The sequence below is a fragment of the Aspergillus tubingensis genome (genome assembly GCF_013340325.1).
Source record: "Aspergillus tubingensis WU-2223L DNA, scaffold_4, whole genome shotgun sequence".
NCBI classification, from domain to species: Eukaryota; Fungi; Ascomycota; class Eurotiomycetes; order Eurotiales; family Aspergillaceae; genus Aspergillus; species Aspergillus tubingensis.
The window spans coordinates 1,365,198-1,379,084 of NW_023336278.1; the positions used below are offsets into that span (position 1 = coordinate 1,365,198).

A 13,887-nucleotide genomic window follows, 5' to 3' on the forward strand; every position below is an offset into this window, starting at 1 on the left:
TCCAATAATACCTGATACTGGTAACTGGATCGCTCGAGCATCCATCAGTTTCCCAGCAACAGTGAAGTTCTTCCTGGTCCATTATCATTGAGGACTAACAAGTGGTCGATATATAGAGCAGGAGGAGGTAAATAACTACTAGGCGATGATTGCATGCCGCATTCCTGGTATGGACTGAACTGAGATCCCTTGCATGAGGTCCTTGGAGGTGGCCCTGCCGCAGTAGACTAGTCAGTCCCCGGGCATGATTGTAGGTGTGTAGGTAATGAATTGGACGCTCACGAACTATACTGACAGAATGAGAAGAGCAAACACGTGTTTGTGTGTGTGTGTGTGTGTGAGCGGGATGTCTTTCTACCACTGCTAAGAAATACCGACAGGGACTGTTTGGGATCTGTATCATGTTCTATACGGAGTGAAAATGGCTTGAAAAGAGTGTATTGAGTTGGTACTACTATGGTCTATGGGTATATGTTAGACGCTCAAGGAAAGTGCGAGGGAGTGCTAGCTGGCTAAGAAACAAAGAATTGGTAAGATGGCGAGTTCGAATCACATGAATCAGGCAGCAGATCAATATTTCTCCATTCCATACTCGACGTAGCTGCTTCCTCGCAGATCCGACACCCCGTCTACCCGAAGAGCATTGCGCTGCCCTGCGAAGCCGACTTTCTCGTCCGGATACTCCGAGTCGCTGCTCAGCACGGCGGCAGAGCTTCCCTGGCTAGTCGCAACTTCGTACCGGGGTGCCGGCTGCGAGCGTGCAGCAGTCTCTTCGGAATCACGGTGACTCGGCAGAGTAGTGAGGGGCACATCGATGAAACCATTTGTGTCCGGACCAGAGCCTGGGTTTGGTCGTGAATGGGGAGGGGCAGGTCCGCCCTCGCCGCGGTTTTTTTCCCGGCCCCAGAAGAGTGTTAGGGCGCGGAGAATGCCGAACATGGCGTTGATGACCCAGACCAGGAGGATGCATGAAGCAATGATGACTTCTATCAGGAGAGCCTTTTCTAGGGCGCTGATGACCTTGTACACAACTTCGGTGATCTTGTTGGATGTTTCGTCGCCGGCGTCGGCGAGGAAGCTGTCTGATGCATCAGAACTGTTGAGACTGTCTGCTGCGCCGCGCGAGAAAGTGTCATTGGGGAGGAGGGGGAAATCTATGTGGGCATGATCGGAAACCCAAGTAAGGCCTTTTTGGACGCTTTCGACCTTGAGGCCAATTAAGCAGTCGAAGACGTCGAGAAGAGGCTCGTAGAGTAGGGTACCACCGAAGGTGTCGTTGAGAACCCCGATTGTTTTGTTGACAAATGTATTTAGCGTGTCGTTTAAAGCGCCGGTGCTGGTGTTGACCCAGCCAAATACGTGATCGTTAAGCTCGTCGTCAACGTTTATGATGACTTTGTTGGCGTCGTTGGCCCATTGAGCAGATGTATTTTGTAAGACGCTAACGACCTCTTCGGCAAAATCGCCTACTTCGTTGGAGAGTTCCGGAACTGTTCTTTTGACGGCACTGAGAAGAATGTACTGACAGAGGCAGGATAAAAGGCCAGCAAGTGCGAGAAGGAGGACGAATAAAGCTGCGGGGGAGGTCGCATATGCGATCACCCAGCGCACAAGAATCTGTCTGCGGCTGTTGCTGAATCGACTGGCGGCTTTGATACCCATTGCTGCCGTGTGGGGCCTGGAGACTATGTAGACGACGTCCATGGGATCATGAGCTTCCTTGCGAACGAGTTGGGAGCGCTCCTTCATCGTATGCCAGCGCCGGATCTCCTGCCAGGCCATGGGCACGCAAGCGATAATGGCAGCGACGACTAGAACGGCGATGAATATTTTGCGGGCAGTTAGGATTATATCGGTTGCTCCGGCAAAGAATGAGTTGATCCCATCGTTCTTATCGCAGAATGTCAGGGTCTTTTTCGCAGGGACAGGGAGGGCGGAGGCATTAAAGGTATAATTGCCTAGTGACTCGTTGACCAGTTTCTTCACTTCGTCGAAGGGAAAACGAATCACATTCTCAGTGAAGTTCATGACCTCGTTGAAATTCGGGATAGAGTCGTTGATCTTCTGAAGATCCTTATCAATGGACGAAGGCAGTTGTACATTTTCCAGTTTGTCGATTTCGCTGGTGATATTCAAGGTCGGTACTGATCCTCCGAATAAACTGGCAACCCCGTTTATCTTCGAGATTACTTCATTGTAGTCGTCCTCAAATGTTTCGGTGACCTTGGCGATATCCTTCGCCACAGTCTTGACCGTGGAATTCAGAACGTCTGTGACATCTTCGATCAAGCTGAGTCCAACATCAACCACACCATGCACGACGAGCGTAAACAAACACAGATATGTCTGGTACATCACTTTGACGAAGAAAATCACCAACTCCTCCACACCCGTCAAGGTAAGCATGAGAAGCGTCTTTAGGCCATCAATTGCCGCATTGACACCGTCTGCTGTGAGCTCATTGACCCCCTCCGCCAGGTAATGGGGCATAGAGACCATTGCATCGCCCATGGATTCAACGCTTGTGCATGCGGATAGGGCCTCGCTTTTGGCTCGATTCATGTCCGTTTTTATGCTCGAAGCCGCCATCAGCACTCGAGCCAGGACTAGCAGGAGCAAGACAGTCCAGCGGTTAAGCCATACTTGGGAAAGGCGCGCCCGCAGGCCTAGGTAGGGTGTCGAGCCATCAGGGTGTACAGGAATGACTCGACCTTGAACGCCGTTGGGATCTTGAACCCCATAGGGTGGTAGCAGTGGAAAGATTGTCCGACCAGATTTTGAAAACAACATGTCGAAAATATGTTATCTGGGTAGGGAGGGATTCGATAGAAACTGAGATCGGCTGTAGGAGAACGTGCAAAGAAAGAAGTCTATCACGAAAAGGTATAGAAAGATGGCAGAGCAGATGTCAAAGAAAGAATAATCCTGACCAGCAGTAATTATTCGAATGGGCAGAAGGCAATTGTCAAGAAGCTATACTGCATGACCAAAATTAAAGAGCTGTATGGCGAGGCAAGAAGAAACAAAAAGAGTAACACCTGAGAACAATAGATGAAAGAAGCAGAATCAATAGCAATGTCACAATAAGGAGGGTATACCCACCTTATTATGGGCGACAGAGGTAACAGACCGACTTCCATTGTGACCAGGTCAATAATAGCTGAGACAAAGACAGGTTGAAGACACAATCAACGGCAGCCAGTAAGAGCGACCAGCGCCAACAAGGATAGCAAATAACACGATCAAAGGCTGCAGCTGATCGGGCCGATCTGCACGATAAGTTTCATTTAGCGCAGTGTCTGTAGGTAGAGCCTATGCCGGTGAGTTTCTTCAGAGTTCTGCAGGCCAGCCAAATATAGGTACCGTGTCGGCGCTTAGGATAACGGCGTTGTAGTCCAATCCGCGATCCAGGACAGCTAGGCCCCACAACATTGCGAAAATCACCAAGAGAGGCGGTTAGGCAGTTTCATACATTGAAGCCTGACCTCATGGCTTTTTTTGCTTGATGGCCTGGGGGTTGGCGGCGCTTCCCGTTGCATGTTGCTACTAGGAAGGGGAAGATCCGTGTGTTATTGAACACTTGACTGGTTCAGAGCTGCAGATTCTGAGGAAACCTGGAAAAGTTAGCCACTGCTTTTTGACTCAAACTGAGATTCTAAATATATCTTCTCGTGAACGACAGAAGGAGGGCGGTTGAAGAGAAGTTCGTAGTTGAGTTGGGCGTTTGGATACTGGACGAAATGGATGGGCACGTGATGTCCAACGCCTAAAGCAAATTAAATGAAGACAACCGGGTTTCTCAGCCGTTTAAACATCTTGACATTGAATGATACTGTTGGAATTCCACTCTTGGTGATCTGGTGTAAGTGACAGTAATGAATAAATGAACATGTACTAAGGCATCTGAATCAGGAGTGTCTCATATACCCGCCATGCCTTCTCTGCTAGCACTCCTATTTGCTCCTGCAATGAGACGAGTCACTACAAGAAAGCTTGCTGTAGGCAGTACTATTTCTGAGTAGATAGATCATGTGAGGTTAAGCAGATCCACCTGCCAGCCAGAGTGACATCTGCCCAATCCACAATGTTTACCCTCCTGGACTGTGCGTCTCCCAGATGCTATTTCCGATGTCTGAGGCAATGAACAATATATTGCGCATGAACCATAAACAAGTGTGCTGAGTATTTCGAGACTTTCCGCTTAGTGGTGGTATATCCCTTTGAGGCAGTGGTATATTGCAGGCCAGACTGGGCAGCTACCGCAAGTCTCCAGCTGGAAAGACAGCGATTTTTATAACCATTTATTCAAGTACGGAGCAAGCAGATTCACCTCAGATGCTTCTGTGGGGTCGAACACTGTAGTTGCTTTTCCCTATCAGTTATGTTGTTACATAAAAGGCGTCAGTATTCATTGTCAAGACACACACCATGGTGACGTAGAGTAGCCTGGCAGACAGAGTCTGGGTGCACACTCACAACGATCTCCCCATTCTGCTTGTCTTGCATCCTCCTTCACGATCTGGCTTTATTCCCAGCAAGGGAATGTAAGTCTGGCATCAAAGTCCTCTGCATGCAATATACCAGGCCTGCCAGCCAGAACCTCCAGTGAAAGAAGTAAACTGATGCTGTAAAATCGCTCACTGGGTAATCACCATCACTTGAAGGAACTATCATTGAATGAATCTGCACAACGCAGACCGCCTCCGCAGCTTGAAAGAGCAAACAGCCCCAACAGAGCAGTCGAGAAAGTGAGCGTATTCACTTCATCTCGCTTATTCTGGTCACGGGAACAACAGGTACAGATACATCCCCAACACCACGATGAGCACAAACATGCACCCACAAAACTTGGATAGTATCCGTTCAGGTGAGCAAAGCCTGAACGCATCTATCCTTCTCCCCTCCCACATACACAATGCAGAAAGATATACTGACGAGTCCACATGAAGCAGGAGAAGAAGAAGAGGCGAAGGTTGAGAACGAAGATAGCAACACGCGATCCGGCGCCATAAACCTCATACGTGCGAGGACTATCAGTCGCTCATCCACCCCGAAAAATCCCCAGGAGGGACTTGCTGCCGACAGCCAACGTGCTGTTTCGATTCCCCGGATTGTGGTGATGGAACCTCCCGGGGAGGCAAGGGCCAGAAGGAATAAGAAGAAGAAGGAAAAGTACAACAAGAAGAAGAAACTCCTGCTAGGTGATTCCGGAAGTGAGACGTCTGGGAGTCAGGGCTCTGAATTGAACAGTAAGCCTACCGCGGATTCGAATAACTTGAGTGAGGCTTCGTCTCATGCAAAAGGTATAGAGGACCTGTCACACTTTGGTCGTATGTCAGCCAAAGGCTTGTACTCTAGCGTTGCTGCAAGTAAAGAGAAACCCACGCCAGACAACCAGGTGTCTCAGGGATGCACAGTGGACAGTGACAAGAAGCGAACTCTGATCGAGTCACTGAGCAAGTTGGACATCAAAGGCAAGCAGCGGATTCAGCGAGTGAACGCAGTCACAGGCAACGATACCTTGGAGGGCATAAATACTCGGCGTGGTCCCCAACCAGTGGAAAGGGCGAGAAGAACTGTGATCACTCCTTCATATGCCACGGTTCTTTCTGGAAAACGTGCTCTTCTCAATAATCCATCTGACACCCTCCAGGCAACCATGGCAGCATTCTCTAAAGTATCAGACGAGTCTTCCCCAAGACAGGATAGCAATTGTGAAGCACGCTCAAGCCATACAATACTGTCTCCTATCCCAGAATTCACCAGCAAAGCCGCTACACCTGGTAACTTGAACTCCCACAAACCACTCAGTCAAACGGGCCCAGAAACCACAGGCTCCAACTGCATCGACAATTCAACCTCCACCCCCGTGTCCACAGCATCCACTGGCTGGAGCAACACAACGCTGCAAACCAGCCCCCAGACAACCGAGCCATCTTCTGAGCCCTCCTCCTCCAAGACAGCCAGTCATCGCCACGCCACTAGTCTTCACCACGCCCACCCCCTCCCACCCACACCCCCAAGCAGCACCCATTCCCACTCCCTCTCCACCCCCAACGAGGCCATAACCAATGCCCAGGGCACCCTCTCCGCCCAGAAACCCGAAGGCTTCTTCTGGCAGCTCGACAGCCACGGCTTCCCCTGTGCCAAAGCGCACTGCGAAAAACGCTGCAACCTCTGGGACGGAGCAACAGTGATCTGTCCACGATGCGGGCCCTACTCCGAAGTACGCTACTGCAGTAGAGACCACCTACTCGAGGACATCAAACCTCACTGGCTCTACTGCGGCCAGATGGTATTCCAACATCCATGTCGCGAGACCTCAATTCCCCGCCGAGTGGGCGTCGGTCCCCCCATGATCCCCTGCGTCCATCACTACGACATGCCGGAGCGTCATCGCCAAGCAGTCCACTTCAACATGAACTTCAGAGAAGGCGACTACTTCATTTTCACGGACTGGCTCGATTTCGTGACCGCCGGGCTACCAGGTGATAAGACCGCAATCCGTTGCTCAAATAGAGTTATGTACGTGGTGAAGTTCGATGATGCCGCAGAGAAGGATCGTTTCCGTCGTGTTCTCGCGGCTTGTCTGTTCAGTAAGATCCTCCCCTCCCTTACCGTCTCCCACAAAACACTCACTAATAAATTCCTTCATAAACAGTGACCATCGAACTCCCCGACCTAACCGACTACCTATACCGCCTCATCCGGGACAAACTGCGTCTCTCGAACGCCCCTAATCACATCGAACCCTCCCTGCGCTACCAATTCCTGCAAGAGTTCAATGTCACCATCCAGGAACGCATCACCGGCGCCCGCCATGCGTGCGAAACCGACTGGGACGGTCGAAACCGCCGCAATTGCCACGATTCAGTGTGTCGGAGTGAGTATCGTCGGTTGCTGGGATCCATTGGTGGCAGGGGGTATAGTCGGGTGATTGAGGCGCTCGAGTCCACGTATTGGATTCTAAGGGCCGCCAGGACGACGCACCCGACTGTTGGGGATGCGATGAAGCGTATGAGGGGGGAGGGGTATGAGGAGGTGGCGGACGAGGATAGGCGGGTTTTTAGAAGGGGGGATGGGTGGGATGGGGCGGGTACGGGAGACATGGAAATCGAGGGGTTTAATGAGGGGGATGAGATGTGAGGGAGTACGGGAGGGGAGGGGGTTGTGGGGGGGGATGATGATGGGAGGATGAGTGGGATGGGATGCTGATGCGATGCTGGTCGTTGCGTTGTGTCTGTTCTACCTGTCTTTCTGTCCGAGCTTCTTTCTTTCGGCTGTCTGCTTTGGTCTGTTGCTCTGGAGCAGAAGGATTCGAGGCAAAGACGAGGAGAGATGGGGGGTCGGATGGATATGATGTCTTGTCTGTGAGGTGGATATTGTTGTGTAATATGCCTGAGATACGAGCATTTAGTTGTGGTAGATGTGGCATGAGTAAAGTGAGAATGTGTAATATGAAGATACTAAAGATGGGATGATGAAAATGAATTCTGTGCCAACCAGCCCTTTTGAAGTCCTCTATTCTTCCTATATAGTGGGTAGTGTTGAACCAGCCGTTGAAGGCAATATCAGATTCCCGCTCTATGCTAGCCCGTCACATTAATCAAACATGTTGAAACGCTCATGCAATATACTTCTTCAGGCCGCGCAGCCTCTCCTTGGCCGTCTCCAGCACGTCGTCGTTCTTGCAAACAGCGAAGCGGAGATAGTCCTCGGCGATGTGCGCATTGGCGTCGGTGTAGAACTCGGTGGGAGGGATGGCTGCCACACCGACTTCGTGGATCAGGAACCAGCACAGCTTGAAGTCACGAGGACGGCTGGCGACGTGAGGAGGGAATGGGTAGTCCTCGGGAAGCTTCACCGAAGACATGTTGGCAAGAACGAAGTAGCCTCCCTCGGGGTCCGAGTACTGCGAGCGATGGTTAGTTCATGCTTTGAGAAATATTGGCAATGGGATACTCACGGGGATCTTGAGTTCGTCAAAGACTTCGCAGAAACGCTCCATCTTCTTCTTCATCTCGGCCCGGCTCTCGTCCCAGAAACCGACCTTGTCGGCCTGCTCGAAGGCAACGGCGGCAGCCTCCTGGAGGGGAGACACACTGCTGTAGCAGATGCGGGTGTGCGCGCCGGCCACGTACTTGATCAAGTGCTCGGGGCCGATGAGGTATCCTACACGCCAGCCAGTGGCGTAAAAGGCCTTGCCTGCAGAGCCGACGGTGAGAGTGCGCTCGTAGAGCTCGGGAGACAGCGTAGCGATTCTGGTGAAAGGGACGTAGTAGAGGCGGTCGTAGACTTCGTCGGAAAGGATGATCAAGTTGTGCTTCACGCAAATCTCTCCGATGCGCTCCAGCTCAGCGCGCGAGAAGACCTTGCCAACGGGGTTGTGACTGTGTTTGGTCAGTTTGCTGCTTGACATGTCGTTTGTCACGCTACTTACGGAGAGTTCAGGACCTAAAGACATGGTTAGTTATGGCAATTTAAATGAGGAAGTAAGGCACGCTTACAATCATCTTCGTTTTGTCGTTGATGGTGTTCTCCAACTCCTCAAAGTCTATCGTCCACTCGGAGGCGGGGGAAGTCCTTGTCGCGCCATCCTTGGGAGGGTGAAGCGGGACGTAGCGGATCTTTCCACCGGGCATCTCAATGTTGCTAATGTACCTTTGGGGCCGTCAGACGGTTCGCATGGTAGGAGTAAAGGTGACTCACTGGTCGAAGAAGGGTTCGAAGATGATCACCTCGTCGCCGGGCTCGATGAAGCCCATGAAGGCACTCAGCATACCTGAACAGTCCGTCAGCTACCAGTCGCGCACACAGCCCAGTATGTCCCACCTTCATTTGCACCCGTGGTGATCGTAACCTCGGTGTCCGGGTTGAGAGCCCGGCCAAAGGAAGGCGAGTAGGCATCGGCGATGGCTTTCTTCAGACGCGGGCGTCCCTAGTCGAATGTGAGCAAATGTTCCGGTATGGGAATGTCGCAGTCCACTTGTACCTTGGTGGGGGAGTATTGGTTGCAGTCGACACGGTCAAGGGCCTCCTTGGCGGCATCCAGGGCGAACTTGGGAGGGTTGTAGCCACTGCGCAAGTAGGATCATGGTCAGAAACTCCAGTTATCCTGGTTCGGCGATTTAAAACTCACAAGAAACCCTGTCCCATGTTCACGATGGGCTGGACGGGGGAGGCAGCGGCGGCCTCATTGACAATGGACCTGCGATCCGGTCAGACAATGAGAAGCAGCAAGGGGAGAGTTCGCGCGCATCGCACCAGACATCCTGTCTCTGGCCAGCGACTCTGGCCGCCGGTTTGAAAGGGTCGGGACGAGCCGTGGTGGCCGACATCGCTCGGAAGAGAGACTGGCGGGGTAATGTGGGAGTCGACGAGGGGCGCAGGAAAACGGCCGGTGAGGGCTGAAACTTGATGGCTCTGGTAGATAAAATAGCAGCGCGGTGGCCAGAGAACATAGAGGCAGCTGGGCCGAGGAATTGGAGGAGAGCGGGGAGAGGAGAGAAGGGAAAAGAAGAGTGGCTCGAAAAGTAGCGAAGAGAGTCAGATCAGATCCGGGGGAGACAAGAGCGGGACTCGCTTTGGCGGCCGCCAACTATAATTGCGTGCTTTGCTGGGTCGGACAGCGCTGATAAGATACCGTTCCACAAGTGTGAATTGAAGACTGTCTCGACACGAGTTCTCTGTCTAATAGATATTTTAGTGCTTGGAGGACCAAAGGGGATTAATCGTCAGTTCCCCATCCTCCGGCATGTGCATCCCTACCTCAAGTACAGCAATGACAGTAGCAGTGACAGTAGTAGACAGAGATGAGCTCCGATGGGCGCGATAACGTGAGTTCGGAACGGACCTCGGTAGGGAGTGCGCGAATGTCAACTAGACGTTGCTAGAGACTGTCGACGAATCAATTGATGCAGTATGAATGAATGCGTGCTTGCTATTGACTGGTGTGATGTTCTGGTTGTAAATCAGACCGAGCATCGGAAGTGACGCATTCAGTTCCTCAGGCACCCAGGCACAACAGACTCCCACGATTCTTAGTCAGCCGGCTTATCGCGCGCGTCGGAAACGCGTTTCACCACTTAATCTAAAAGTGAGTTGATAGCTCCATTTCCCATGGCCGCCACTGGGAGCTGCTCTGCACCCAGATTGCTGGCAGCGTTTCTGTTATAACTCTAATGACTATCCGCCATCATGGTGTCTTGTCCCATCTGCAGCCAGTCCGTCTCCTCCCTGAAGATTAACGACCATATCGATTCCGACTGCCAGAACTTTATCGAAGAGCCGTCCAGCTCGGGCGAGACTCCCGCCACTCAGAAAGCTCCGGTTCCCAGCTTCTTCCAGCCAGCCTCTGCGAAGAAAGCTACTGCCCAGTCTGCTCAAGCAAATGGACAGCGAGATCAAAATGTGACGTCTTCCCCCTTGCGCAACGTCAACGGTAAACGGGCGACACCGCACGATGCCAACTCGTCGGAAGTATACGAGAGATCTGGGCCTAGCCAACCGTCGACTGAGCCAAAGAAACCCAAGGTTAGCGCCTTGCAAAAGGCTGCACCGTTACCGGAACGCATGCGTCCCCGGACTCTCGATGATGTCTGCGGGCAAGAGCTTGTAGGGCCAAACGGGGTGCTTCGGGGGCTGATCGAGCAAGATCGGGTTCCCAGCATGGTCCTTTGGGGTGGTCCAGGAACAGGGAAAACAACTATTGCTCGCGTGATTGCTTCGATGGTTGGTAGTCGCTTTGTCGAGATTAACAGCACCAGTACGGGGGTTGCCGAGTGCAAGAAGATCTTCTCCGAAGCGAAGAGTGAGCTCAGCCTGACGGGACGGAAGACCATCATCTTCTGTGACGAGATTCATCGATTCTCCAAGTCCCAGCAAGATGTTTTTTTGGGGCCCGTAGAAAGTGGGCAGGTTACCCTCATTGGTGCCACCACAGAGAACCCCTCCTTCAAGGTGCAGAGCGCTCTGCTGTCCCGGTGTCGGACATTCACTCTGTCCAAACTTACAGACGAGGATATCAGATCAATCCTTCATCGGGCACTACGCCTGGAAGGACCGAACTATTCGCCTTCGGAACTGGTCGATGAGGAATTGATTGATTACCTCGCCAAGTTCGCCGATGGGGACGCGCGGACGTCCCTCAATCTTCTTGAGCTCGCCATGGATCTGTCGAAACGGCCTGGAATAAACAAGGACGAGATCAAGCGGTCATTGACGAAGACACTTGTTTATGACCGGGCCGGGGATCAACACTACGATACCATTTCCGCCTTTCACAAGTCCATCCGGGGGAGCGATCCGGATGCGGCGCTATACTATCTTGCTCGCATGATCCAGTCCGGGGAAGACCCGCTCTATATTGCTCGACGTCTGATCGTGGTCGCATCCGAAGACATTGGGCTTGCTGACAACAGCATGCTCACGCTAGCCATCTCGACCCACTCGGCCGTGGAAAAGATCGGCCTACCGGAGGCACGGATCAATCTGGCACATGCGACGGTTGCCATGGCACTCTCAAAGAAGAGCACGCGGTCGTACCGCGCCCTGAACAATGCATTTGCTGCGCTAGCAGAGCCCGGCGTTGCTGGGCTACCGGTTCCGATCCATCTGCGCAATGCGCCGACTCGGTTGATGAAGGAGCTCGGATATGGCAAGGAATACAAGTATAATCCTAACTATGTCGATGGGGAGGTTGTCCAGGATTATCTTCCGGAGCAGATTTTGGGACGGAAGTTTTTGGAGGATCACGATCTAGGGCATCAGGTGGACCCAGATCTTATGAGGTAGACTATCATGTCGCTGTCAATGAGGCAGTATAAACCTGCCAGTGCCATTGACTCACCCTCACTCATCACACACAAGACCACGTATAACCAGCCTGTACCTTATGGCATGAATATGCTTACACAAGACCACCTCGATCGCCTCGAGCGTTGGCAGTATGCCAATGCCAGATCTGGGACGTAAGTCCGCCTGCACGGTCAGACGGAGACCATCAATATCCATGCAGGTGTTTCCAGAAATAGCTTTCCCCTGTTCAGGCACAGGGAAGTGCACATTGGGCGATTGGTTAGGAGTATGAGTGACCATGGAGGCCAGCAGATACCAGGGGTACATCTAAGGAACAGCCTCACACATACTTTCCTACCGAGAACAATCGACCATGGTAAAAGAAATGGATATTATATGACAGACCATAATTTTCTACAATTTAGACTTCTAGTCTACCAAGAAATAAGTACAAAGTAGGATGTTCAAACCAAACATGTTCCAGGTTAGCCTCCGCCGCCAATCAAACCGCCGCCTCGCGTCTCCATCGCGTCTCCACCTCCATCTTTCTCTCCTCTTCCTCCTCCAGCTCTTCATCTCATCGCCCAAAGTCTCCAGATTGTTTACCCACTGCACCACCACCCCCTTACAACCTGTCATTTTACCCATCGCAAATCCAATCCCACTCTCTCAACTCCTTGCACCAACAACACCCCTCCATTGACTCTCACCCTCCACCCCCCACCGACCGACCGCGGTCGGGGTGCCCTCTCACCGACCTAAACCACACCACCAACAACCAAACACAATGGCTTCCTCACAACCCTTCGGCACGCGCTCCTACGCCTCAGGAAAACTCCCCGACCGATCCATCAACGCCAACGCCCTCCCCTTCAGCGCCTCCTCCTTCTCGCGACACCGCAGTCTCGCCGGCGCGCCCGGCGCTCCCACGGCCGGCGACTTCGCCGACCCCAAAGCCAGCCAACAGGCACCAGGTCCATCGCAAGCACCACCGCAACCACCCATGCATTCACAACCCCAACAAGACACGAACCCCTTGAACCGATTGACAGAAGAGCAACGCGAAGAGATCAACGAAGCTGTAATTACCCCCCCCTCTCCAAGTCACTCCCCGTCAACAACAAGCACATACACACATACATACATACACTCTGCATCCTAGACGGAACAACACATGATTAACGAGATAAAACAAACAGTTCACCCTCTTCGACCTCGACCGCGACCGCCACCTCGACTACCACGAACTCCGCGTCGCCTTCCGTGCCCTAGGCTTCACCCTCCCCAAACAAGAGCTCATCTCCCTCCTAACCACCTACGGCGTCCCGCGTCCCCAAGTCCAACAACAGCAACAACAGAACGCCGGCAACCCTCCCCCACCCCAGCAACAACAGAACCGCGCGGCAGCAACTACGAACCCCCAACACCCGAGTAACTTGCTCATGCCACTATCGGCCTTTCAGGCCGTCACGGCGCTGAAGATACTGGAGCGGGATCCGCGCGACGAGATCCTGCGCGCGTTCGAACTGTTCGATGAAGGCGGGAAGGGTTACATTGATCTGGAGGATTTGAGGCGCGTAGCCAGGGAATTGGGTGAGACGGGCCTCGAAGAGGAGGAGTTGAGGGCTATGATTGAGGAGTTTGATTTGGAGGGTGTCGGGGGTGTCACGCGCGAGGCGTTCGTCGGAATTTGTTGGCAGTGATTCTTCATCTTTTTTTTATACCTCTCTTTCTTTAGTTTTTTTTTTTTCTCTATTATTGGATATGTATGTGGATTGGGTGGAATTTCCCGGTTTGGTGGGTAGATGGGAGATGGATGGTTTATTCTTGTTTACCTGACTGAATTGTCCTTGGTGTGTCTGTGTTTTCTTGTTGACGTCTAATTATTTACCACTCGTACTCTGCATGGACTGGCGCCAATTGATTTGGGATTTTGACTATACCATGGAAATAGGATTATCAATATCGAATCTCTTCCTGACTGCTACTACGACTACCATGCTATAGTCACTGTTACCCACGATACCTACAAGACGGGAGTAATATATAGTTCGAAGAGTTCATTATACACGGCAAGAATACATACATCAG

At 52.2% G+C, this 13,887-nt stretch overlaps 5 protein-coding genes across 5 annotated transcripts; 3 read left to right on the plus strand and 2 right to left on the minus strand.

The window, feature by feature from the left end:
• Positions 1-570: 570 nt before the first annotated feature.
• On the minus strand, positions 571-2,790 carry prm1 (pheromone-regulated protein PRM1; the record flags this gene model as incomplete). The annotated part of the gene is made up of 1 exon (XM_035498109.1): positions 571-2,790. The coding sequence occupies one exon, from the start codon at positions 2,788-2,790 to the stop codon at positions 571-573; it is 2,220 nt and encodes a 739-aa protein (XP_035354002.1).
• A 2,125-nt stretch (positions 2,791-4,915) lies between these two features.
• Positions 4,916-7,146, plus strand: AtWU_02997 (uncharacterized protein; the record flags this gene model as incomplete). The annotated part of the gene is made up of 2 exons (XM_035498110.1): positions 4,916-6,596; positions 6,662-7,146. 2 exons carry the CDS (start codon positions 4,916-4,918, stop codon positions 7,144-7,146), a joined length of 2,166 nt encoding a protein of 721 aa, XP_035354003.1.
• A 478-nt stretch (positions 7,147-7,624) lies between these two features.
• Positions 7,625-9,461, minus strand: AtWU_02998 (kynurenine--oxoglutarate transaminase; the record flags this gene model as incomplete). Its single annotated transcript, XM_035498111.1, has 9 exons — positions 7,625-7,912; positions 7,967-8,390; positions 8,441-8,454; positions 8,508-8,661; positions 8,710-8,782; positions 8,833-8,938; positions 8,993-9,077; positions 9,140-9,208; positions 9,265-9,461. 9 exons carry the CDS (start codon positions 9,459-9,461, stop codon positions 7,625-7,627), a joined length of 1,410 nt encoding a protein of 469 aa, XP_035354004.1.
• A 736-nt stretch (positions 9,462-10,197) lies between these two features.
• Positions 10,198-11,793, plus strand: AtWU_02999 (ssDNA-dependent ATPase MGS1; the record flags this gene model as incomplete). The annotated part of the gene is made up of 1 exon (XM_035498112.1): positions 10,198-11,793. One exon carries the CDS (start codon positions 10,198-10,200, stop codon positions 11,791-11,793), a length of 1,596 nt encoding a protein of 531 aa, XP_035354005.1.
• Positions 11,794-12,583: 790 nt separating this feature from the next.
• cdc31 (putative cell division control protein Cdc31) lies at positions 12,584-13,499 on the plus strand (the record flags this gene model as incomplete). Its single annotated transcript, XM_035498113.1, has 2 exons — positions 12,584-12,877; positions 12,996-13,499. The coding sequence occupies 2 exons, from the start codon at positions 12,584-12,586 to the stop codon at positions 13,497-13,499; spliced, it is 798 nt and encodes a 265-aa protein (XP_035354006.1).
• Positions 13,500-13,887: the final 388 nt, after the last annotated feature.